Source organism: Hypanus sabinus, chromosome 24, assembly GCF_030144855.1.
Source record: "Hypanus sabinus isolate sHypSab1 chromosome 24, sHypSab1.hap1, whole genome shotgun sequence".
In the NCBI taxonomy this organism is placed as follows: Eukaryota; Metazoa; Chordata; class Chondrichthyes; order Myliobatiformes; family Dasyatidae; genus Hypanus; species Hypanus sabinus.
In genome coordinates this window covers 10562910-10590314 of record NC_082729.1, presented here as the reverse complement: position 1 = coordinate 10590314, position 27405 = coordinate 10562910, and the positions used below count along the sequence as shown (strand labels likewise).

The 27405-nt window shown below is 42.9% G+C and overlaps 1 protein-coding gene across 1 annotated transcript in view; it reads left to right on the top strand.

Annotated features, from left to right (window-relative positions):
* Positions 1-15815, top strand: part of dnajc8 (DnaJ (Hsp40) homolog, subfamily C, member 8) — a 66650-nt gene extending 50835 nt beyond the window's left edge. The window contains exons 7-9 of the mRNA XM_059949257.1: positions 2788-2879; positions 4678-4753; positions 15294-15815. Coding sequence (XP_059805240.1) covers positions 2788-2879; positions 4678-4753; positions 15294-15413 — 288 coding nt within the window. The 3' untranslated portion in view covers positions 15414-15815. The remainder of the gene's footprint in view (positions 1-2787; positions 2880-4677; positions 4754-15293) is intronic.
* Positions 15816-27405: the final 11590 nt, after the last annotated feature.

Here is a 27405-nt window from a genome sequence, read left to right as displayed (position 1 = left end):
GCCACATCTGTGGGTAGAGAAATGGGTGAGGTTTCAAGTGAGGGTTTGCAGCATATTGGGCTTCAAATTGCAGATAGCTGGAAAGAGCAGAAGGAAGGGTCTGTGATAGTGTGGAAAGTGGGAGAGACTGAAACACGATATAGCCTTCCAGACTCAATACTGAATTTAGCAATTTCAGGTAATCAGCCATTCCAGTTTGGTAGCTGAAAGACAGACAGTAAAGGCCAGTGAATAAGAAAAGGTATGTCCAAGATGGGAGGAAATGAACAAGGTAGAGAAGAACTGAATGCTGGAAGTACCAAACTGGAATGGCTGACTATCTGAAATTATTGAGTCTGGAAGGTGATATCGTGTTTCACCAAAGATGAGGGCTAGAGTGGAAGTAAATTGGACATTATTTTGCAGAGCTCCTCCATTCAGTCTGTAAGAGTGACACCAAGCTCATAGTTGCATATCCTTTCTGTTCGGATTAGCCAACATTCATAGTTTGGAATGAAAATCTGGATTTTTATAGATGGGCTATGAATATACTGGAACATACCAAACAGATTTAGAGTGTTTACCGTTTGGCTGATTGTCAAATCGGATATGGTATCCAGTCATAGTGCCTAGTCTTGCTGGCGTTCTATAGCCTTGGAAGCGGTCAGCTGATCCTGTACCAGGTCAGTGCGGCATGATGGACACAGATTTCGAGTTAACTAGATGTTTACATTTCACAAATTATTTTGGAATACTTTAAATTTTTAAAGTTTTGCTTTGTTTAGTTCAGTTATTTGCATCACTTAGACTCCTGAAAGTGGCAGTATTCAGGTAGTTAGACAAGGTGGTGATGAATGCTTTCATCAGCTGAAGCAATGGGGAGAAGAGTTGGCATGCTTTATTACAGTTGTACAAAATACTGGCCAGGCTGCACTTGGAGTACTGCATAGCAGTTCTGCCTACCGCACTAAGTAAGAAGGATGTAATTAAGCTTGAGAGAGGGTGCAGCAAAGATTCATAAGGATGTTGCCCAGGTTGAGTTGTAAGGAGAAGTTGTATAGACTGTATCTATTTTCTCTCTGGAGCGAGCCACGCCTCAAAGTGACATGAGGAGGTCCATAAAACACTGAGAGTTGTAAGTAGGGTGCATAGCTTGCATCTGTTTCCCATGGTAGGTAGGTCAAAATTGATTTAAGGCATTGATTTAAATGGGGATCTGAATGGTAAATGCACTTGGTGGACCCATTATTAGGTACGCCTGTATAGCTCATTAATGCATATATCTAATCAGCCAATCATGTGGCAGCATCTCACTCCGTAAAAGCATGCAGACATGGCCAAGAGATTCAGTTGTTCAGACCAAATGTCAGAATGGGGAAGAAATATGATCTAAGTGACTTTGACTGTGGAATGATTGTTGGTTCCAGATGGGGTGGTTTGAGTATCTCAAACTGCTGATCTGCTGGGAATTTCATGCAAAACAGTCTCTTAAAGCTTACAGAGAATGCCGTGAAAAGCAAAAAAATCTAGTGAGCGGCGGTTCAGTGGGTGAAAACACCTTGTTAATGAGAGGAGAGGTCAAAGGAGAATGGCTGGTCTGGTTCAAGCTGGCAGGAATGCACTTTAACTCAAATAACATGTGTTACAACAGTAGTGTGCAGAAGAATATTTCTGAATGCACAACAGATCGAACCTTGAAGACCATGAATGTACACTCAGTGGCCACTTTATTAGGTACAGGAGGTATTTCATGAAGTATTTGGTTTCTGGAATGGCCTAATAAAGAAGGCGGTTGAGGCAGGAACAGTAACGGCATTTGAGAACATAAATATAGAGGGACCGAAGAGATGTGGATCATGTGCAGCAAGAAGGAGGTAGTTTAGTTTGGTATTGTTCTTAGCATAGACAATATGGACTGGTCCTGTGGTGTATAATTTTGTGTACTATAGACAGACATGGAAGGGATTAGTACTTGTTACTCTGTGAGCTTAATGCCAGGTTTGAGCTCTGGCTCTTCTCAAATTTTCTTTCTTAGATGATCTGTGGCTATGTTTGTGAACTGGATACGCTGATGTATTTCATCATCGAGCTTTAAGATTAATCAGTATTTTAATGTAATTTTAAAAGGAAGTACTTATTTATTCTGTGTTGCTGGTTCACAAGTGTCACAATCGGTCATTTTTGCAAAATATGGTACTGTGCAAAAGTCTCTAGGGTGCCGAAGACTTTTGCACAGTACTGTATTTGTCAACGTGGCGTGGAGAGCAAGTTTACAATTCTGACGGGAGCTAAGCATTTTGAGAATGGGCGGGGTAGGGGTGTGGGACAGTGGTGGAGAAGGAGTGCCTGGGTAGATGGTGGCGTGGGTGCAGTCACATCCAGCCCTGAGACACCAGGCAAGGTCATTTGATTCCAAGCAATTGGTTTATTGATCATTGCAGAATGTCTCTCTGGTGCGTCCCACTCCCTCGCCTCTCCCTTCCCCTTTTCCCAACCATGATCCCTCTCTCCCTGTCCCCTTCCCACTCTCAGTCCACAATAGAAACCCATATCAGAATCAGGTTTATTGTCACTCACATATGTCATGGTGAATTTTTTTTGCCGTAGCAGTACAGTGCAATACATAAAATTACTACAATACTGTGCAAAAGTCATAGCTATCCTACTATCCCTCTCCCACATCTTTTCATTTTTCTGTCTTTCCCCCTTCCTTGCCAGTACTGTTTGTCAATAGCCTGATGAATTTAATGTTGCCTGTTCTATCTGAAGCTGTTGGATTTCAATTGCTTTTTCTTTACATCTTACCAGTTTAAGCAGTCAGTGCACAAGCAAACAATGAAGCTGTTTGCTGAGCTGGAGATTAAAAGGAAGGAGCGTGAAGCCAAAGACATGCATGAGAGGTATGGAATTGCTTTGAAACTCATATTCTGAAAAAGTGTTTCCTAACTTGGAGATTGCGCGTGCTGAGAAATGTGCCATTTACACTCAATTCAAAATTAGTTAATTCAAGCTCTCCATATTTTTGCAACGTCTCTACCATCTTGCGTTCACTGACTTATAGAAGCATCCGGTCCTGTAAGAATCCCACTTTAAAAAAAATTCAGTCTGTTTCAGTTGTCTCCAACTTATAACCTTTTCCAGCTTCTAAGTTCTCTCCTTTTCCCTACTCTCGCCTCTTGCCTCTTCTCACCTGCCTAACACCTCCCACTGGGTCCCCTCCTCCATCCCTTTCACCTATGTACCATTCCACTCTTCTCTCCAATCAGATTCCTTCCCTTCCAGCCCTTTACCTTTCCCTCTCACCTGGCTTCACCTATCACCTTCTAGCTATCCTACTATCCCCCTCCCCCGCCTTTTCATTTTGCTGTCTTCCCCCCTTCCTTGCCAGTCCTAATGAAGGGTCTCTGTCTGAACCATGACTGTTTATTCATTTCCATAGATGCTGCCTGACTTGCTGAGTTCTTCCAGCATTCTGTATATGGTGCTTTACTTCATTTTACCCTCTTGAACGCTCATGTATTTAATCAGTTCATCATTCCCAGCACCTCTAAGGCTCTCAAATCTTAACATTTCTCCTTACCTTTTTCTCTTAAGGTGTAGCTTGGACCTTAGCCAAAGAGTTAGATCTTAAGTCAGAGCCCATGTTGATGGTTATCAGCTTCTCTTTTTTTGTAATTTATTTTTTTATTGAAGTTCATCATCAAACAAACATTTCCATTAGATGTATTTCAGACATTTACATATATATCATATATCAGAATCAGAATCAGGTTTAATATCACTGGCATATGTTGTGAAATTTGTAGTGTTCATGGGTTCAACGTCCATTCAGAAATCTGATGGCAGAGGGGAAGAAGCTGTTCCTGAATCTCTGTGTGCCTTCAGGCTTCTGTACCTCCTTCCTGATGGTAGCAATGAAAAGAGGGCATGGCATGGGTGATGGCGGTCCCTAATGATGGACACCACCTTTTCACTCCTTGAAGATATCATAGGTATTACAGAGGCTAGTACCTATGATGGAGCTGACTAAGTTTAGATACAAGTTAGTGAAATCTTAAATTTTTTCTGATAATTTCTTAATTCAGATTTATTTTGGATTTTTAAATCCCAAATTGCCAGTCATATACCCTTGGAAAATTTAATTAAATGGGGGAAGTCTTGCTGAGGGGCAATTGTTTCTCCTCCACTTGCATTCCCACTACCATATCAAATTCTTATTTTTCGTTTCTGAGAGTTAACGCTTAGCACAGCAGTGAAGCTGCTTAAGGTTTTGGCTGCCCCTCATCTCACTTGTCTGTGATGGTGGTGTATTGGCATCTGCACCAGACTTTTGAGAGGTCAGGTTCGAATCCGCTGGCTCCTTGCTCAAGTTCTACTCGTGGTGGGTTGAGCAAGCAACCCAGCCTCTTAAAACAGACAAATTCTAAAGGATGGCAAGGTTGCTGCATGATGCGCCAGATTGGCATAGGGAGGAACTTTACCTGTGCTTTTATCATTTCATTTATGAAACACAATTGTGTGTGCTCGTAAGCAGTTTGACCATTGTGTAGGTGTGAAGAGGAGTAGTAGAGATTGCTTGTGTGTGTGAGAGAGAGAGATAGGGAGTGGAGATTGATGACAAATCTATTTGATTCTTTCAACATCAAAAATTGAACAATACTACGAATGAATTTTCTAATGCACAGTTTCTGAATTCAGGAAACGGCAAAGAGAAGAAGAAATCGAGCAGGAAGAGAAAGCTAAACGTGACAAAGAGTGGCAAAGGAATTTTGAGGTTTGTGAGGCTCTGATTTACTAATTCCCTGTGTTTATCTCCTGGAAGGTTTATGCATTAATAAGCAGTAGTTATGATCTATGCTGTTACAGAATGCGGCCTTTTCTTTTGAAAAGGCAATTTATTTTATTAACTAACTCAACATTGAGCTGAATTATGTAAAATAAGGTTAATTTAGTCGTATCCCTTGAAACGGTCTTAAAATTGATCTATTTTGGATAGAAAATTAGATGCTATATTACAAAGAACTAGAGGATAATTAAAATGCCCAGTGGGTTGCAAGTTCCAAATTTGTGTGCAAATTTTCTTCCACATAAATTTTAAAAAAGTTTAATTTACATCATGAGCAAATTTAGCATTCTTACATGCTATCAGATTGAATTTTGCTGCAAAACTTTAGATCCCCTCCATTATGTATGTGGAAATCTCAGGCAATGACTTTTGGGAATTGTAAAGCTGAGTGAAATAAAATACAGAAGTCGCTCTGCTTCTCCATATACTTTCTTTCAAAAAAAGTAACCTAACTCAATGACTTATTATTTCTCAATCTTCCTCACCACAATATTTTTCCATGATTGGAAACCTGCTCATCATGAGTTGCCTCAATGCTAGAACATCGGTTATGAAGCTGCAGTCTGCAGATGATACTTGCATTTATACTTGCTTGGTCCCGTATAAACATGCTGATGAGACCCTGGAAAATGTGCCACTTCCCATAACTTAAGGGAACTCCATCAAAATATGCTGACAAATCTATTTTAACTTTTGTAACACCCTGGTTAAGACTTTTATTGCCATGTTGTAGGTATTTCATTTTAGCAGTTCTCTAAGAGTAGTCTGTTCTACTTTTAGCATGTTTGAGTTAAAGATTAGGAGCTATATTGTTCAACTTAGGAATGTTGTGTCAGCCAGTCAGGATGGTGGAATTGGAAGAAGGTCCTGGAGAACATTGTCGGAGATGTTTTTGTGACGGACACTGGTGTGGGTCGAGATCTTTTTGGCGGGAGCTAGGAGAACCATAGGACCATAGAAAATTACAGCACAGTACAGGCCCTTCAGCCCTCCATGTTGTGCTGACCCATATAATCCTTTAAAAAAGTACTAAACCCACACTGCCCCATAACCCTCTATTTTTCTTTCATCCATGTGCCTGTCCAAGAGGCTCTTAAATACCCCTAATGTTTTAGCCTCCACCACCATCCCTGGCAAGTCACTCCAGGCACTCACAACCCTCTGTGTAAAAAAAAAACTTACCTCTGATGTCTCCCCTAAACTTCCCTCCCTTAATTTTGTACATATGGGAGAAGACAGGAGGGAAAAATGGCTAAGGATACCTTCTCTGTAGCACTAGGTGCTTGGTTCAGATGAAAGGCTTCAAGGAGGAAGGACTAATGCTCAGTTTGGAGCACCCAGAGGAATCCCACGTGGTCACGGGGAGAACGTACAAAGCCTCTTGTGGACAGTGGCGGGAATTGAACCCAGCTCGCCTATAATGTAACGCAATGTGCTAACCACTACACTACCATGCTCTTAGAAGATGTTAAACCGAGGGAATCCTTGGGTGCTGAATGTATAAGTTGGAGGAGTATTTGCGTTTGCATTGAGAACTGAAGTTTGTTGGAGAGCACACAGAAGCCCGGTGAAAGGACCACACCTCCATCCATGTGACCACAGTGCTCCATTCAGCACTTCCTGGCCAACCTTTTGCGGAGTTTGCATGTCCTCCCTTGGTGCCACTAGCCACATCAGAAAACCACAAAACTGGAATGGAACCAAGTCATCTGAGGAGCTGATTAAGGAGATTGCTTCACATTGACTGAATGGCATCACAGTGCTGTTCCAACCCACCAAAAATTGCAACTAGTCTATTCCAATTTTCAAGTTCATAATGTTGCATTAAATCTGTTGCCGAACAGCCAGTGGGTGCCAAAGATGACTCTTCTTTACCTCGGCTTCAACTTCAATTTCTTTGGCTTTTTTGTAATTTTTGATTTGTTTCCTTCACCTCTACCGTAACCTGATTATTTTTTTTCTTTCCCTCTCTTTGATTTGCTTAACTGTAACTGAATTCAGTATCCCAACTTGTACATCCTGAATGAGGACCTGCTACTCATTAATCTGTGGAATTCGTTGCCACAGACGGTGGAGACCACGTCATTGAGAGTATTCGAAGTGAAGGTTGATAGGTTCTTGAGTAGTCGGGGTGTCAAAGGGTGTTGAGAAGGATAATAAATTAGCCATGATGGAATGGCAGAGCAGACTTGATGGGCTGAATGGCCTAATTCTCCTATGTTTTATGGTCTCATTAATGCTCCTGCATTCTGATTGAATGATTGAACTTGAGCAAAAGCCCATTGTGTCCTTTGGAAAAGTGTACCCAGCAGCGTCTGGCCAGATTGGCAATTTACGATGAAATTGCATGTTGTTCACAATAGTATTAAAAACATAAATCACTGAAAACCCTGAAATTTTCACACCAACCATGTAACTGATTTTTATAAAATATACACTTCCCAAAGTTCTTAACATTGTTGCCTATGTTTGCTTCTCGCTGATCACTTTGTGCTTTTATTACACCCATATGTACGCTCAGTAGCCCCTTTATTAGGTACCTTCTATTCTTGATTTTCTGCTGTTGTAGCCCATCCACTTCAAGGATCAGAGATGCCCTTCTGCATACCGTTGCTGTAATGCTGTTATTTGAATTATTTCTGCCTTCCTGTCAGCTTGAACCAGTCTGACCATTCTCTGACCTCTCTCATTAACAAGGCATTTTCACTTACAGGCTGCCACTCACCGAGTGTTTTTTTGTTTATTGTACCATTCTCTGTAAACTCTAGAATTTAAAAACTCCAGGAGATCAGGTTTTTTGAGATCCTCAGACCACTTTGTATGTTCCAGCAATCATTCCATGGTCACTTGGATCACTTATCTTCTCCATTTTGGTGGTTTGAAGAGCATCAGGACTTCTTGACCATGTCTACATGCTTTTGTGCATTGAGTTGCTGCTACGTAATTGGCTGTTATATATTTGCATTAGTGGCCTAATAATGTGGCTGCTGAGTGTATATGTATGAAAAAGGTGCATGACATAGCAGTGTGAGCATGGGAGGAAAAGAAGTGTTTGGTATCAAGGCACTGGTTGGCATCCATGAACTGATTCCTCCTGAGCCGTGCTTGACTTGGTAACTCCTAAAAGCAAATGATGTTTAACTGTGCAAAGTGAGCCTGCAAGGACCTGGACCCATTGCAATTTGCCAATCGCCACAATAGGTCAATGGCAGACACAATCTCAATGGCTCTCCGCACGGCCTAGGACCATCGAGACAACATAAACACCTGTGTCAGGATGCTCTTCATTGACTATAGCTCAGCATTTAATACCATCATTCCCACAATCCTAATTGAGAAGTTGCAGAACCTGGGCCTCTGTAGCTCCCTCTGCAGTTGGATCCTGGACTGTGCGGATTGGTGATAATATATTCTCCTCGTTAACGATCAACACTGACACGGGTGTGTGCACACAGCTCTGTTCTCTGTATGCACATGACTGTGTGGCTAGGCATAGCTCAAGTACCATCTATAAAGATACAACCATTGTTGGTAGAATCTCAGGTGGTGATGAGAGCGCATACAGGAGTGAGATACGCCAACTAGTGGAACGGTGCCACAGCATCAACCTGGCACTCAACGTCAGTAAGCCGAAAGAGCTGATTGTGGACTTCAGGAAGGGTAAGACGAAGGAGCACATGACAATCCTCATAGAGGGATCAGAAATGGAGAGAATGAGCAGCTTCAAGTTCCTCAGTGTCAAGATCTCTGAGGATCTAACCTGGTCCCAAAATATCGATGTAGTTATAAAGAAGGCAAGACAGCAGCTATACTTTATTCGGAGTTTGAAGAGATTTGGCATGTTAACAAATACACTTAAAAACTTCTATAGTTGTACCATGGAGAGCATTCTGACAGGCTGCATCACTGTCTGGTATGGAGGGGCTACTGCAGAGGGTTGTAAATCTAGTCAGCTCCATCTTGGGCACTAGCCTACAAAGTACCCAGGACATCTTTAGGGAGTGGTGTCTCAGAAAAGCAGCGTCCAGTATTAAGGACCTCCAACACCCAGGGCATGCCATTTTCTCACTGTTACCATCAGATAGGAGGTTAGAAACCTGAAGGCACACACTCAGTGATTCAGGAACAGCTTCTTCCCCTCTGCCTTCCGATTCCTAAATGGACATTGAAGCTTTGGACACTACCTTACTTTTTTTAATATACAGTATTTCTGTTTTTGCACATTTAAAAAATCTATTCAATATATGTAATTGATTTGTGTGTGTATTTATTATTATGTTTTATTTTATTTTTTATTATTATTATTATTCTCTCTCTGCTAGATTATGTATTGCACTGAACTGCCGCTGCTAAGTTAACAAATTTCATGTCACATGCCGATGATAATAAACCTGATTCTGATTCAGCTGCTTTTCGAAGTTTGGTTTCTTTCCAAACTTACACAGGTTCAAATCATTAGCTGTTCCTTTTAAAGAATTATTCACAGGTTAGCCTGATTCACGGTTTCGCTATTGTATGTTGTGTACGTCTTTCTTAGAACAACATTTCCTATTAGAATTGTGAGATTAGTATCTTTATGGTCTTGAGTAAAGTTGCAAATCAGCGAAGCTTGGAAGATTTCCTGCTTAGAAAGGAAAGCCAAGCTGCCAGAAGAACTGAGTGTCGAGCAGTATCTGTGGGGGGTTGTGGGGGTGGAAGAATGAATTGCTGATGTTTCTGGTCAAGGCGCTGCATTAGGATTATTTTGCTCCAGATTCTGGTATCTGCCATCTCTTATGTATCTTCAGTCGAAATTGATTTGAAAAAACAAAACATTCAGATATTAACAATAATGTTAAATTGATGTGGTGCATTATATCAGATTTGTGTTTCATTCAGGTCTTGGGCAAAAAGCAGCAGATTGTCCAATCGTAGGTGCTGGCTTGATTGAGTTGTGTTACTTCAGCAAATATCCAGATTAGCATCATTTCTCCCGACAGTTCACCAGGTCAGGACTTGCTTTAAAATGTTGAACATAGAACAGTACAGCACAGGAACAGACCCTTTGGCTCACAATGTTGTGCCGAACCAGCTAGAAAGAAAATTAAAAGCCCTCCAAAAACTAGTCCCTCCATGTACACAACGTCCATATCCCTCCATCTTAGGGGGGGTCCTTCTGCAGGATACCCTAAAGGTTAACCACCATGTTGGATTGCCAGTAAGGAAAGCGAATGCTGTGTTGGCATTCATTTCAAGAGGAGTAGTGTATAAGAGTAAGGAGGCGTTGATGAGGCTCCATGGGGCACTGGTGAGACCTCATTTGGAATACTGCGTGCAGTTTTGGGCCCCTATCTTAGAAGGGATGTACTGATGTTAAAGCGAGTTCAGAGAAGATTTATGAGGATGATCCTTGGAATGCAGGGGCTAACATATGAGAAGCATTTGTCGGCTCTTGGACTGTATTCATTAGAGTATAGAAGAATGAGGAGGGATCTTAGAAACATTTCGAATGTTGAAAGTGTTGGACAGAGTAGATGTGGAAAGGCTGTTTCCCTTGGTGGATGAGCCAAGTACAAGAGGCCACAGTCTTAGAATTCGAGGGTACCCATTTAAAACAGAGATGAGGAGAAATTGTTTTTGCCAGAGGGTAGTGGATTTATGGAATTCGTTGCCACATACAGCTGTGGAGGCCCGATCATTGAGGGTGTTTAAGGAGGAGATTGATAACTATCTAATTAGGGCATCAAGGGATATGGGGAAAAAGCGGGAAATTAGAACTAGATGGGAGAATAATTTAGCTCACAGTGGAGTGGCGGAGCAGACTCGATAGGCCGAATGGCCTACTTCTGCTCCTGTGTCTTGTGATCTTCCTCACGTTTCTTAAAGGCCTCAAATGTATTTGCCTCTACCATGATACCAGGCAGCGCATACCATGCATCCACCACTTTGAGTAAAAAAAAACCCTTCACATCCCCTTTGAACCTACTTCTTACACCTTCACTGCATGCACTCTGGTATTACCCTGAGAAATAGATACTCTCTGAAAGCTCTATCTATGGATCATAATCTATAAACCACTTATCAGATCTCCCCTCGGCCCCTGCCACTCCAACGAAAACAGCCCAAGTTTATCCAGCCTCTCATTATAGCACATGCCCTCTAAACCAGGCAGCATCCTGGTAAACCTCTTCTGTACCCTCTCCGAAGCCCCAACGTCCTTCCTTTGTTCAACATTATCCATCCAGCCCAAGCTGGAGCATCTTCATTAATGATCTTCCCACTTCCGCGTTAAATCTGGAGACTCCGAGGCAGTTTCCTTGACTCCTCCTCCTCCTCTTTTCCCCATCACTTGGGATATAGGAGTATCTGACCGCCAGTCCTCTTGGTCCATCTTGTGCGCTAACAGACTGTTTGACATTAGAGTTATGTGTGAGCCTTGACTGCTTCCTACGTGAAAGTACAATGGGATTTTGAAGCCAATGTCTTCAGTCTCCATCATGAACATCGTTAGTACTTTCTTGCTGTCGTTTCCCCTCTGTCACCAATTTCTGATTTAATTTCTCCATTTGATGTCTTAGTTTGAGACTTTGCTTATCCTGTTTCACCATGAGTAGGGTGTGAAGGAAAAACAAGACAAGTTTCATCCACCTCTATCAGATTGGCAGCCTTTATTTCAAATAGCATTGTAATGCCAGCTGTGTTGCTCTGTGTTAACCTGCCCCGGATCAGTCCTTCTGCTCTTAGTTATCTATAGTCGAAATTGGACCTCCAGTGTTTTAGGTGTGCACTTTCTAAGCCTTGTGTTTCTATCCCAACATGTCATTGCACTCTATACTATTCTCATAACTGGTTATTCCTTACCCTTCAACAACTGTTTTCAACAGGCTAGACCCTCCAACCCAGAGTCTATATCTGTCAGGTTCTTTCCTCAAAATGAACTTACTTCAAAGGTTCAAGGATCAAATTTAATGGCAGAGAAATGTATACAATATACATCCTGAAATGCTTTGACTTCGCAACCATCCACAAAAGTAGAGAAGTGCCCCAAAGAGTGAACGACAATTAAACATGAGAACCCCAAAGTGTCCTTTCCTGTGCATAAGCAGCAGCGGGAACAGCTCCCTCCCCACTCCAGCAAAAAAACAACACATCGGTACTATCACTGAGCCCAAGTGTGTGCTAAGCAATAGCAAAGACACAGACCAAAGTTACCCCAAAGAGTTCGCATTTCATCCGACATTCGACAGACCAAAGGTTCTCTCTCTCCCTGGCAAGGGAGAAGGAAGTGTCCCCCATTTTCACAGTGAGCGGGAGACATAACAACAACCTGCTGGTTTAGGATGTTAAAAGTCCGTTTCATCGCTTTTTTTTTTAGCTCTGTATCCAAAGATTGCAAAGACCTCAGGTCTTCGGGCCCACAGCGTAAGATTTTCTGGCCTCCCCGACGACACACGAGTCTCCTGCCGTGACACCGATCCTCAATCCGCCCATCTCCAGAGCCCTGAGATCTTGGGCTTCTGAACATGATCAAAACTCTCAGGCCAGACCCTTGGCAGGTCGAATAACGGCCAGTCGTGGAACCCCGAGAACGGGTCCCATTCCCTCAAAGAACCGAAGCCTGTGTGTAACTCCAGGTCAGGGTTTTCAAAAGAACTTGGAAAGGGAAAAATAAAGATATTAAAGGTAGAAATAGAGCTGTCAACATTTTTAGTCACTGCCTCCTTCCAGATGTCTCCTAGTTTTGTCCTGGTCTGATTTGTCACTCAAAAGTCTTTCAGCTGCCAGAGCAACACTTATTTATTGAGATACAGCACAGATGGGCCTTTCCAGTCTTCTGAGCCACGTTGCCCAGCAATCCCCCAATTTAGCCCTACCCTAATCACAGGATAGTTTACAATGACCATTTAACCTTTCAGCAGGTATGTTTTTGGACTGTGGGAGGAAACCGCAGCACCCGGAGGAGACCCATACGGCCACAGGGAGAACATACAAATTCCTTACAAGCAGTGGTGGGAATTGAACCCAGGTTGCTGGTACTGAAAAAGTGTTGTGCTAACCACTACACTACTGGGCAGCCCCAGTTTTGTCCTGTGTCTACTTGGGTCGGATTAGTCGCATAAGAGTCGTTCAGCTGCCAGGGCAACATGTAACACCGATAACAGGAATTCTGGAAAGCATTAATTCATATTCTTGGTATGTTGTCCTCTTGACCTGTGCATTGGACAGATGTGATGAATGTTTTTGTTATTCTAAACTTGACTACGCATTATGCCATTGGAGTTGGCACCAGTTTGAGAGTAATTGAGTCTCCATCAAGAATAATATTGGCTTTTATGATTTTTCTTTAAAAGCAATTTTGTTCCAACAGGCTAAATGACCCTGAAGAGATGATTGAATTTATTTCTTTTTTTTAATGCAGCTCTGGCCACTCAGCTATCCTCTGGCTAAGTCATCAGCCTACCCTCTGGTTTGTGGGCACTCCAGTACTGGGAGGCCTCAACCAAGACCTACTGATGGGCTCTATGGGAGGACTTTTGGGATGCAGAAAAAGCCACTTGCCTTGTGACATTTAGGGCAGCAATGAAGGTCCTCCATCTCTGGTGGTGGTCAGGGTTTCCTTTATTATATCAGCAGTTTCCTCTAGGTTTTCACTGCTGTCAGTCATACAAGTCCCAGGTGGGAACTCGGGAATACCATCGCACAATGATGAAGGAGGATTCTATATTGCTGTTTCCATTTAAAAAAAAATGTTTTACCAGTTAGGGTTGTTAGCTCTGAGACGAACCCCTGAACCTGAAGGACCAGTGGACCACTCTTAGTCTGGTCTCAACCCTTTGACCCGTTTGTCATGGGTGACCCTACCAAGAGCCAAAGCAGAAAACCCTGACTCCAGCCAGTGTCACTGAGTCATTGAGGCATGCAAGCCTCCAAACCACGACAAGTTGTGATCCTCTTGGAGGAGGTACAAGTCAAAATGTCTTTTAAATACTAGTTGTACCTGCCTCTACCACTTCCTCTGGCAGCATTTTACACATACCCACTGCCCTCTGTGTGGGGAAAACCACTCTTTGTGAAGTAAAAAAGATGCCCCTCATATCCCTTTTAAACTCTCACATCTTGTCTTGCATATCCACCCCCTAGTTTTAGTCTCCATTACCCTGGGTGGTGGGGTAGAGATGGATCTCTACCAAAAGAGGTGAAAGGCACTCCCTCCCTCTGCTAGCCTGCAGGTCAGCTTTGCTACACCCGCTTAGCTAGCAACCGCACCCCCCCCCCCCCCCCCCCCCAATTAGGGTCACGAAGCCACGGGAGCAGATAGTGGGTGGTCGTATGAGCAGCTGGTACGTAACCAAGTCCTGGTTATGCGCCCACTGACGCCAGCCAGACGATCTCTGAAGAGTATTGATAATGGCTGGGGTTACCCATCTTGTAAGGGCACTGCCCAGAAGAAGGCACCTCACTTCTGTAGAAAAATTTGCCAAGAACAATCATAGTCGTGGAAAGACCATGATCTCCTCACATCATACAACACAGCATGTAATGATGACATCATACAACACAGCATGTAATGATGGCGACCCTGGGAAAAAGACATTCACCTTATTGATGGGCCTCACGATTTTAGAAAATCTAAAAAGTCACTCCTTAACCTCCTACACGTCAGGGAAAAATGCCTCAGCCCATCCAGACTCTCTTTATACTTCAAAACTTCCATTTCTAATAATATCCTTGTGAATTGCTTTGCATACCCTTTCAGGCTTAATGGCAGGGTGACTTGAACTGCACAAAATGCTCTGCAAGTGTGGTCTTGCAATGCGGTAACACGACCTTCCATCATTGTACTCTTGAAGTCCTTACACTTGAATGGGGCTCTGTGGTGAGCTGATCTGACAGTTCAGTATCATTGTAAAAACTGAAGAATTTGTATTCTTGTTTTTAAATTTTGCCGTGGATCTTCCAGCAACCAACTCTGTTCTCTATCTGGGGAAGTTTTAATTTCAATGCCATTAAATAAATCGGGTGAGTTAATGTGAACTAGGATGAAAAATATTCTTTTTCAAAAACATCATAGTGGTGGCAGATAAAATGAAGGTGGAACTGTTAATGGTCACAATCAGAGCTGTATTCAAATTCTTGTTCCAGAAGTATTCTTACTTTTTATCCCCCCAGAGTAAACCCTGGTTGCTTTTGTCCTTGCCCAATTCCTCCAATGCCAGATATCACATGAACAGAATACAGAGGAAAAGTCTACTGGACTCTTCCAAAAACAAAACATTGACTGAAATAGTGAAGAACCTTTGTCACTTCCTTCCTCAACACCCAACAGTGTGAGCTCTCCGAAACAGAAGTTTGGGCCTTCTGCAGACAAAGGGTTTGCATGCAGAGTGATTAATTTTCAAACTGATAAGGGTAGAGGTGTTTGAGAAAGATCAGTATCATTCATTTTGTTGATACAGAAATGCTAATACTTTTGCACTTGTCACTACAGGAAAGTCGAGATGGCCGTGTTGATAGCTGGAGGAACTTTCAAGCTAACAAAAAGGGCAAGAAAGAGAAGAAACAGAGAAGCTTTCTCAAACCCCCCAAAGTTAAAATGGAGCAGAGATAAGAGTACTGTCTTTTTACATAAAATAGGAAGGCACAAACACAAACAAATATAACAATGTTTACTCCAGAACATGTTCTTCGCTTAGGAGTGTTGTTTGCAAAATAGTGGCAGAAGTGATCATTTTCCTATCCATTCTACTGACTCATAAGTGTTGTAGCTATAAGTACTTTTGACTTTCATCCCTGATAATCTGCACAGCAGGGCTTCACTGCTCCTCAATTCTAAAACAACATGATGTAAATGTACAGTATAAAAGAGGTTAATAATGGCCTTGTATCTTTTTTCAAAACCTTTAATTTTTAAGCCCTGTAATTTAACGTTTTGTACCCTTTTTGTACTGTGATGAACAATTTGTCTATCTTTAGTCATCGAAGGTCATTAAAAGTGTTTGGAAATAAGGAAGGATGCCCTTTTGTTTTTGAAATTGCACAAGAGTTTTTCAACATAATTTGCCTGTTATGTGCATTGTTCTCCCCTGTGACGGTGTGGCTTTCCCCTGGCTGCTCGTTTCCTCCCACGTCCCAAAGACGTACAGTGTACTAGGTTAATTGGTCACATTGGTGTAATTGGCTCATTGGGCTGGGCCTGTGGACATGTCATATCACTAAGTTACAAAAAAAATTTAGAAATTACAACTGAATAACATTTTGGTGCTTTAATGTTCATGTTCTTGGGGAAACTCAAAGTATTGGCTATGAAAATATGGTAGCTACTGGCACATGGAGTCAATGATTAATAGTACAGCACAAGTATAGGCCATTCGGCCCACAGTGTTTCACCAAACCAGCTAGAAAGCAAATCAAAAATGCCCAAACACTAATCCCTCCTACCTACACCATGTCCATATCCCTCCATCTTCCTCACATCCATGTGCCTGTCTAAACATCTCTTAAAAGCCTCTTCCACCGTACCAGGCAGCGCATTCTAGGCATGCATGACTTCTAGAGTAAAAAAAAATTGCCACTCACATCCTACTCCCTCTCACCTTTAATGCATGCTCTCCGGTATTAGACATTTCAGCCCTGAGAAATGTACTCTGTCCACTCTATGCCTCTCATAGTCTTGTAAACCTCTATCAGATCTCCCCTCAACCAACAACCCAAGTTTATCCGGCCTCCCAGGATAGCACATGCCCTCTAAACCGGGCAGCATCCTGGTAAATCTCTTCTGCACTCTCTCCAAAGCCACAACATCCTTCCTATAGTGGGGGCGATCAGAAATGTACATGTAACCCTCAGGTTTGGCCGGCGGAGTTAGTCTAGGGAAGACTGTCTCTGACCCCGCCAAACGTGTGAAATGAGGTGAAACACCTCTTGTTTGTGTGGATGCTGCGTGATGTGTAACCCGGTTACAAATCAGTACCACAAAATAACAGACATATGCAATTAAACAATTTAGCTTTATAATTCTTAATTTGACTAGAGGGTTAGAAAAGGAAAACAATAAGAAAAGGGCCCATTTTAATGAAATTGTCTAACGCGCACATTGGAGCTCACAGTTTCCCTTCCGCTTGTCCTCCATCCATTTCCCTTGGGCTTCGTCAACTCCTGGCCCCACTCCAAATCCACTCCTTTCAGGCATCTTTTCTCTTCATCTTCTGCCGAACAAAAGACCCAGACCAGGTCATTTTCAGGCACACAACAAGAAAAAAAACACTCCCTTCATTGGACGGCACACATTCCAAAGCCTCCGTTATCTCTAGTCATAACCCAAACACTACCGCTACAGGAAACCCATTACATTAGCAGTGAAACCTTTCCTAAGGCGTTACATACACAATGCTCCAGATGTAGCCTAACAAGAGTTTTATAAAGTTGCAACTTCCTAATTTTTGAACTCAATGCCACAACTAGACTAATAAAGGAAACCATTGCGTAAGCCTTCTTAAATTTGTACTGGTCTTGCTTGATTCATGAAGGTGTTGATTAAAGTTGGGGCAATAATTGCATAAATATCACTACATCTATAGTCCCTCACTGACTGGCAGCTCTCTATACAAGCAGTCTGGGTGGTAATCATTGATTGAAGATGGGCTGATGTTACTGAACCGTCATTGCAACACAGAGGCTGACCTCACCTTTGAAATACCAAACTCATTTCCTGTTTTTTTTTGTAATTGTCCTTTAAATCTAATGTTTAATTCAGAATAAAAGCACCCATAACCTTACATCATTGTCATCGTCACATGCTGCGTCATATGACGTTGAGCAATCATGGTCTCATGACCATGATTGTCCTTGGCAAAGTTTTCTATAGAAGTGGTTTGCCTTTACCGTCTGGGCATCATCTGCCGTTATCAATCCTCTTCAGAGATTGTCTGCCTGGCGTCAGGAGCCGCAAAACCAGGACTTGTGATGTGTAGCAACTGCTCATACGACCATCCCAAGGCTTCACACAACCCTAATTAGGAGGTGCTACGCCTTGCCCTAGGATGATCAGCAGGGTAGTGAAGGGAAGGAGATCTTTACACCTTCTTCAGTACAGATGTATCTCCACCCCACAGCCCACCATAAGTTTACAGGAGTGATTTAATCACATCAACCCAAATTAATTTACTTATTTTATTTATCTAAAAATACAGCCATGCCACCCAGAAACCTGCCGATTTAACCATGGCCTAAAATCACAGGACTGTATATAATGATCAATTAGCCTACTTATTGGTACGTCTTTGGACTGTGGGAGGAAACCGAGCACCCAGAGGAGATCCGTGCGCTCACACAAAGTTCAAAATACATTTATTATCAATGTCTACATTGTACAACATTGAGATTTTTTTTTAACGAAGAACCCATATATATAAAAAAAAAGACGACCATCAACAGGGAGAATGTACAAGCTCCTAACAGATGATGTTGGAATTGAGCTCACAACTTCAATGCCCTGAGCTGTAATAGCACCGTGCTAACCGCTATATTACTGTGACATCCATGTTTATTTTGTGGGGATGCCTTGGGATGTTCTAGCTGGGGTGTAATGGCATCAGTACCAGACTTTGAGGCACGTGGTTCTGGGTTTGAATCCGGCTGGCTCCTTGCGTGCTTGCCGTCTGTGCTGAGTTGAGCAAGGTTTCCTTCATCATGTCAGTAGCTTCCTCTCGGTTTTCACTACTGTCAGTCAAACAAGTCCCAGCTAGAGACTCGGGCATACCATAACACTCAGGTTGTTGCTGTTTCCATAACAACTCTGTTTTACCAGTCAGGGTTGTTAACCCTGAGCTAGCAGCTTGGCCTGGTAAAACAACAGACAAAAATGCTAAAGAAACTGCAAGGTTGACGCCGGATGCGCGGAGAAGAATAACAACAACAACTCGGAAAGTTTAACTAGCTTGATGTACTGAATAACTCCATGTACTTTTTATTTACATCTATCAAGATCTATGAAGATGAATTTCTTGCATAAGGATTTTTTTTAAGTCTTTGCAAGATCTTATCTGCCCAAAGTCTGAGATAATGTTTTTTCACTTTTCTCTAAGAGCAGTATAAAGGTCGTGGCAGGTTTTTCACTTCGTTTAGTTTTCGCTTAGTTCTTCTTTGACTGGAAACCAAGTTGTAGTAATTATTACTGGCAGTTAATACAGTCGATTGTCAACAACTTGAGTGACTGGATCCAAAATAGCAATTTTCCTATTGTTTTTCAAGTTTTTGCGTTTCATCGGATGGGTTGAGTCATGTTTAGAATTAAATTGCTTTTCAGTTTCTTAAGAATACACCAGACCATCCATTTTCTTAACCTCTTTCCACACTGTAAATTAGCAAATAGAACCAGATCACCTACTGCCCATTATGCTGCCACTGGTGTTTAGGGGCAGTGAAGGTCCTCCATCTCTGGTGGTGTTCAGGGCTTCCTTCATCATGTCAGTACCTTCCTGTCAGTTTTCACTACTGTCAATCATGGAAATCCCAGGTGGAGACTCAGGAATACTGTTGCACTCAGATGTTTCTGTAGCAATCTTGTTTTACCAGTCAGGGTTGTTAGCTCTGAGCTGAATCCCTGAACCTGGAGGACCTTTGGACCACTCTTAGTGTGGTCTCTACCCTTTGATCTGTTTGGCATGGGTGACCCTACCAAGAGCCAAAGCTTAAAGCCCTGACTCTGGCCAACATAGCTCTCCGTGTCACTGAGGCACGCAAGCCTCCAAACCACGGCCAAGTTGTGGTCCTCTTTGGGGCAAACCAGGTCAATCATGAGCTTAATCAGGCTTGGCTGGCCGGACCAGTCAACCCCTGCTCTTATTTCTGATCTTTGAATCTATTGCCTTTAATTAAGAAATCCACAACATAGGAAGGCATCCAAATGTTATCCAACAAAATTTGACAATGTGCCCACAAAGATCGTAAGTTGGTGCTTGGTTTTAAGATTTTTAAAGAAGGCAAGAGATAAAATTCTGTGTTGATGTCTATGGGAGCTTGAAATGTGAGTTACGATGTACTTGATATTTCAAATGTGACTCATCAAGATATGTTACAATTGACTAACTAAAATTTACAGTGGTTTTGGAGAGAGAGGGTAAATGCAAGCAGGCTTTTTCCACTGAAATTGGGTGGGACTATAACCAGAGGTCATGGGTTAAGGGTAGAAGGTGAGAAGTTTAAGGGGAACATAAGGGGAAACTTCTTCACCCAGAGGGTCATGAGAGTGTGGAACAAGCTTCCAGTATAACTGGTGCAGTTGAGCTTGATTTCAATGTTTAATGAAGTTTAAATAGGTACATGGATGGTAGGGATATGGAGGGTTATGGTCCCGATTCGGGTCAATTGGAGATGGCAGTTTAAATAGTTTGGCATGGACTAGATGGGCTGAAAGGTCTGTTTCTGTGCTGTACTTTTATATGACTCTATGTGCTTAAATCACTACTGCAAGATGGGTTGCTTGAGTCAGGGCTTTGTGCTTTGGCTCTTTGTAGGGGTCACCCATGCCAAACAGGTCAAAGGGTAGAGGACAGACTAAGAGAGGTCCACCAGTCCTCCAGGTTCAGGAGTTCAACTCAGGGTGACAACCCGTCTGGCAAAACAAAATTTTTACAGAAGCAGCATTGAAGAATCCCCCTACAGTATTCCTGAGTCTTTACTAGGGACTAGTATGACTGACAGTACTAAAAACCGAGAGGAAGCTACTGACATGATGAAGGAAGCCCTGAACACCGCCAGAGATGGAGGACCTTCATTGCTGCCCTAAATGCCAGCGGTGTAACAGGCAGTGGATTACTATGTACTTGTGACAAAGCTCACCTTTACACAAGCGATAGGAACAGGTTTATAAGGTTTAGAACCCTGGATCATTTGAAAAGCGGGAAGGTGTAAAATAAAAGTGAAGTATTATGATCGCAGCCCCCTCCTTCTTGAGACTTGCAAGATCGCTATTAACTCGGGTCTTGGACTCAGGAAATGAGAGAGAAGCCTCAAGGTTTAAGGAATGTGGCCTGGCCCCTCAGCAAGACAAAGCCACGGAAAATGGCCATTGTCTCTTGGAGACACCTTTGTGGAATGGGGACTGGACTACGTGCAAGCCCTCAGGGCAAAGTGGGCTGAGTGACGGGGAGAGATTGCATCATCCCAACCTGACTGACATCTGAGACCCCGTGAGTAAGGATAAAAGGGGGTCTGCAGTGGGCAGTTCCCCAGCGACGCACCAGAAGGACACACCATTGCTCATTGCTTCCGTGCTAGCGGGAAGCCATTCAAAACCACGTGCGTTCCGTTCTCCTTTGCCTGGGGAGCGGGTGGCTGATAACACCGGAAAGGATTTCAAACTAACAACGGGGAACCAACGTTCCCGATTCAATGGATTTGCTTCATAAATGACTGGGCAAGTTTCTTTTCTCACAAATCTCTCTTTCCAACAAGTGAAACCCAGCGATTCCCCAAAAGGCTGAAGCCTGCAGACTTCTGAGTGACTTTTATATTTCCAGCGGACAATATATTATCCCCTAGCCTAGAACGATAGAACGATTTCTTAATGATGATTATTGCTATACCCGCGCTTTAGATTGAGTATTGACGACGTATATTATCTGAATGATTGTATTAACCTTACTTTTGTGCCTCTTTATAAATAAAGACTTTTAAAAATAGTACCATCAGACTTCAACGGACCTGTCTATCTTTGCTGGTAAGTGATCCAGTTACGGGATACGTAACAGAAGTATATTCAAAAATTAAGGTTTTATTTCAGATCTGAGCCAGGAACTGTAAAAAGATGATCAAAAATTTCAATTGTAGTGTGTGGCTTTGTACAGGGTGGAAAGGTGAGTTACCTGATTAAAGTACAGGTAGCTCTGCTGGAATATGTATTTGCATAATGCGTATTGGATATATTGCAATAAATTTGGCCATATAGTTTAGGAGTTGGGATGTTATATTGCAGTTATATAAGTCATTGGTGCACCGTATATAGAGTATTGTTTACAGTTTCCTGTTATAGGAAAGGCTGTCAAGCTGGAGAGGGTGCAAAAGAGATTTACAAAGATATGAGATTCTGCTGATGCTGGAAATCCAGAGTACCACATGCAAAATGCTCCACCTACTTCACACTAATGACTGTGTGGCTAAGCAGAGCTCCACTGCCATATTCAAGTTTGCAGAATCAAAGGTGGTGATGACACAGCATATAAGGGGGAGACTGAAAATCTGGCTCACTGGTGCCAGAACAACAACCTCTTACTCAAAGTCCGCAAGACCGAGGAGCTGATTATTGACTTCAGGGGAAGGAAACCAGAGGTCCGTGAGCCAGTCCTCATTGAAGTGGAGAGGGTTAGCAACTTTAAAGTTCCTGGGAGTTACTATTTCCTGGGCCCAGCATATAAGTGCAATTACGAAGAGAGCATGGCATCACCTCTACTTCTTTTAAGAGTTTGAGGAGATTTGGCATGACATCTACAACTTTGGCAAGCTGCTATAGACAAGTAATGGAGAGTATATTGAATGTTATGGAAACACTGATGCCCTCGAGCGGGAAACCCTACAAAAAGTAATGAATTTAGCCCAGTACATCATGGGTAAACAATAGACAATAGACAATAGGTGCAGAAGTAGACCATTCGGCCCCTCGAGTCAAGCCCTCCCAACATATGAAACGCTGTTGCAGGAAAGTAGCATCCATCATCTTGGACCCCTGCCACCCTGGACTTGTTCTCTTCTCGCTGCTGCCATCAGGAAGAAGGTTTAGGAGATTCGGACTCACACCAGCAGGTTTAGAAACAGTTGCTAACCCTCAACCACCAGGCTCTTGAACCAAAGAGGATAACTTCACTTGCCCCAACATTGAAATGTTCCCATAATCAATGAGCTCATTTTCAAGGACTCTTCATCTCATGTTCTCGATATTTATTGCTTATTTATTTATTCTATTATTTATTTTTGTGTGTGAATAGTTTGTTGTCTTCTGCACTTTGGTTGAATGCCCTAGATGGTGGTTTTCATTGATTCTATAAGACCATAAGACATAGGAACAGAATTGGGCCATTCAGCCCATTGAGTATACTGCACTATTCCATCATGGCTGATCCCAGATCCCAGTCAACCCCAGAGACCTGCCTTCTTGCCATATCCTTTGATGCCCTGTCCAATCAGGAAGCAATCAACTTCCGCCTTAAATATACACATGGACTTGGCCTCTGCCTCAGTCTGTGGCAGAGCATTCCACATATTTATTATTGTCAGGCTAAAAAAAAAAAATCCTCTTTACCTCTTTGAAATGGTTGCCCCTCAATTTTGAGACTGTGCCCTCTAGTTCTGGATACCCCCACCACAGGAAACATTCTCTCCACATCCGCCCTACCTAGTCCTTTCAACTTCGGTAGGTTTCAATCAGATCCCCCCTGCCTTCTTCTAAATTTCAGTGAGTACAGGCCTAAAGCTGCCAAACGCTCCTCGTATGTTAACCCCTTCATTCATGGAATTATCCCCATGATCCTCCTCTGGCCTCTCTCCAATGACAACACATCCTTTCTGAGATATGGGGCCCAAAACTGTTGACAGTAGTCCAAGTGGGGTCTGACTAGTGTCTTACAAAGACTCAGCATTATCTCCTGTTATGGTTATTGTTCTAGAGATTTATTGAGTAGGCCCACAAGAATTTTTGGGTTGTATATGTTGACATATATGTACTTAGATAATAAATTTGCCCTACTGAGATGTACTGAGATAATAAACTCAGCAGGTCAGGTAGCATCTATGGAGAGAAGTAAAGAGTCAATGTTTCATTGAAGTGTCTTGCTCTGAAGTATTGGCTCTTAATCCTCTGCGTAGGTGCTGCCCAATCGGCTGAGATCCAACAGCATTTTGTGAGATTTACGCAGGATGCTCTTTGGATTCGGGGACCTGAGTCGTAGGAACTGGCTGGATCTTTGTTCCCTGGAGCCCGCGAGACTGAGGGGTGGCCTCCTTGAAGTTTATAGAATCATGAGAGGTGTGGATATGGTGGACAGTCAGCATCTTCTCCCCAGGGTGTGGGAGTTGGAGATGAGGGCAACAGATACCACATAAGATTTGTAATAGGATTGCGAAAAAACTTTTTTACACAAGAGGATGGTCAGTATATGAAATAAGGTTCCATTCATTTGGAGGGGAGGAGAGGGACTGTGTGATGAATGTGGGAATTCAAGTCTAATGAGACAGGATGCTGTGGTCAGTATAGACCTGTTGGGACATTGGGCCTGTCTCCGTGCTGAATAAACCTATGACTATGACAAATTGGTGAATTTTGATAAATTCACATTAGACAAGTCGAATTGGTGGTAACGGTGCTTTGCTAAGAAACTAGGAAACCACTTTAGTATTACCTAGAAAACTAGCAAGTAAGAAAAAAACTGACCTGGAGTTGCAACACACAGCTTGAACCACAGCACCAAGTTTGCCGATGACACGACCGTGGTGGGTCTCATCAGCAAGAACGATGAGTCAGCATACAGAGGAGGTGCAGCGGCTAACGGACTGGTGCAGAGCTGACAACCTCTCTCTGAATGTGAACGAAACAAAAGAGATGGTTGTTGACTTCAGGAGGGCACGGAGCGACCACTCTCCGCTGAACATTGACGGCTCCACGGTAGAGATCGTTAAAAAGAGCACCAAATTTCTTGGTGTTCACCTGGCGGAGAGTCTCACCTGGTCCCTCAACACCAGCTCCATAACAAAGAAAGCCCAGCAGCGTCTCTACTTTCTGCGAAGGCTGAGGAAACTCCATCTCCCGCCCCCCCCCTCCACCCCATCCTCATCACATTCTACAGTGATTGTATTGAGAGCATCCCGAGCAGCTGCATCACTGCCTGGTTTGGAAATTGCACCATCTTGGATCCTGCAGCGGATAGTGAGGTCAGCTGAGAAGATCATCATGGTCTCTCTTCCCGCCATTACAGATATTTACACTACATGCATGCTACATCTGCAAAGCAAACAGCATTATGAAGGACCCCATGCACCCCTCATTCAAACTCTTCTCCCTCCTGCCATCTGGGAAAAGGCTCCAAAGCATTCGGGCTCTCACAACCAGAGTATGTAACAGTTTCTTCCCCCAAGCTATCAGACTCCTCAATACCCAGAGCCTGGACTGACACCAACTTACTCCCCTCTACTGTGACTCTTGTCTATTATTTATTGTAATGCCTGCACTGTTTTGTGCACTTTATGCAGTCCTGAGTAGGTCTGTAGTCTAGTGTTTTTTTCTGCGTTTTTATGTAGTTCAGTCTAGTTATTGTACTGTTTCATGTAGCAACATGCTCCTGAAAAATGTCTCATTTTTACTGTGTACTGTACCAGCAGTTATGGTTGAAATGACAATAAAAAGTAACTTGACTGTTCCAGAGCTTTGGATTTCCAGAATCTGCAGACATTCTTGTGTTTGAGACTGCCTAGAATCTGAGGTATTTCACTGACAGATCTTTGAGTTAAAAACTCTTCTGAACTAGGAAAGGTGTCTTCATAAATAAGTGGAGATGATAAATATCAGCCTAGAAATGCCAAATTGATACTTTAATTAACTGGGAACATTATTGGCTCTTTCTAAATTAAATAGAAAGGTGTTTGCACTTTTACAATAACAAGAGTGGCCCAAATCCCTAGGATTGATGGGCCAATTGCTCTCCTGTGTCATAACAATGTTATGATTCCTTTAACAAATTCTGCATTGTGTGCAGAAAGCTGACATCTAAAATACTGGCAGCATTCTGCATGGTGAAAGCTTTGAATCAAAATTTGACTGAAGGTCAAGTTTCATGTCCTTTCTACCAAACTCTTTAAAAGCACTACTTCAATAAAAAGTTAAGATCTGATTTATGGGTCGTGCGGTACACAGTCATTAAGTTCACAAAGAAAATCTGCAGATGCTGGAAGTCCAAAGCAACGCAAACACAAAATGCTGGTGGGACTCAGAAGTTCTCTGGAAAAGAGTAAACAGTCAATGTTTCGGACCAAGACCCATCATCAGGACTGGAGAAAAAGGTAAGGTCAGAGTTAGAAGGTGTGGGGAGGGAAGGGAGAAGTACAAGGTGGTAGGTGATTGGTGAAACTGAGAGAGGGTGAAGAAAAGAGCTGGGAAGTTGGTGAAAGAGAAAGGGCTGGAGGAGAGGGAATCTGATTAGGAGAGGGTAGAAGACCATGGAAGAAAGGGAAGGAAGAGAAGCACCAGAGGGATGTGATGGACAGGTAAGGAGATAAGGTGAGAGAGGGAAACAGGAATGGTGAAGGAGAAGGTGGGATGGGGGCAATTACTGGAAGTTTGAGAAATCGATATTCATGCCATCAGGTTGGAGGCTACCCAGATGGAATAACCTCCAACCTGAGTGTGGCCTCATTGCAAGAGTAGAGGAGTCTATGGACTGATATGTTCATAAGGTGTTGCTCCTTCAGCCTGAGGTGGCCTCATCATAGCACAAGAGGAGGCCATGGTACAGGAGCATGAACATACACACTCAGTGTTTTAAGAGCAGTTTGTTCTCTTCTGCCATCAGATTTTCAAGCAGTGTATAACTCATGAACACCACCTCACTACTCTCTTTTTGGGCTACTTTTTTTATATTTCTTATTGCAGCATTTTTTAATGTTTTGTGCCTTACTGCTGCTCGAAACCACAAATTTCATGATGTACTAAAGGATGTTGGGTGGTTGTCCATTATGTCTGACGTTGACAGGAAACCTGTGACAGGAGAGTTTTTAAAGTGAAAAAAACACTCTCTTGACCTCAGAACTCCACGCCCAGTGGCATAAACAAGCATCATAAACTGAGAAGTGGTAAGGATGACCCCGAGCGTGGAATGGAAGAAGAGGGAAGTGGAAGGGGAAGATTACTAGAACTTAGAGAAGTCAATATCCATGCCGTCGGGTTGGAAGTTATCCAGATGGAATATGAGGTGTTGCTTGTCCAACCTGAGAGTGGCAGTAGAAGAGGCCATGAATCAAGATGTTGGAATCTGAGTGAGGATTGAAGTTAAAATGGTTAGCCACTGGGAAATCCTGTTTGTCGCAGATGGAGAAAAGGTGTTTAACAAAGCAGTCCCCCAATTTATAACAGGTGTCTCTGATGTAGAGGAAGACGCACGAGGAACACCAGATACTGTAGACGATCCCAAGAGACTTTCAGCTGAAGTGCTGCCTCACCTGGAAGGAGTGCTTGGGTCCCTGCTTGGAAGTTATGGAGGAGGTGAATGGGCAGGTGTAGAACTTCTTCCGCCAGGGAAAGATTAGAGTCATTGAGTCTCAGAAGAGTTCAGCACAGAAATAAGCCCTTCAGCCCATTTAGCTAGGGCTAAACTATTTAATACACCTACTCCCATCGACCTGCACCCAGACCATAACACTCTCTATCCCTACCATCCATGTACCTATCCAAACTTCTCTTAAATAGACAATAGACAATAGGTGCAGAAGTAGACCATTCGGCCCCTCGAGTCTGCACCGCCATTCTGAGATCATGGCTGATCATTCACTATCAATACCCAGTCCCTGCCTTGTCCCCATATCCCTTGATTCCCCTATCCATCAGATATCTATCTAGCTCC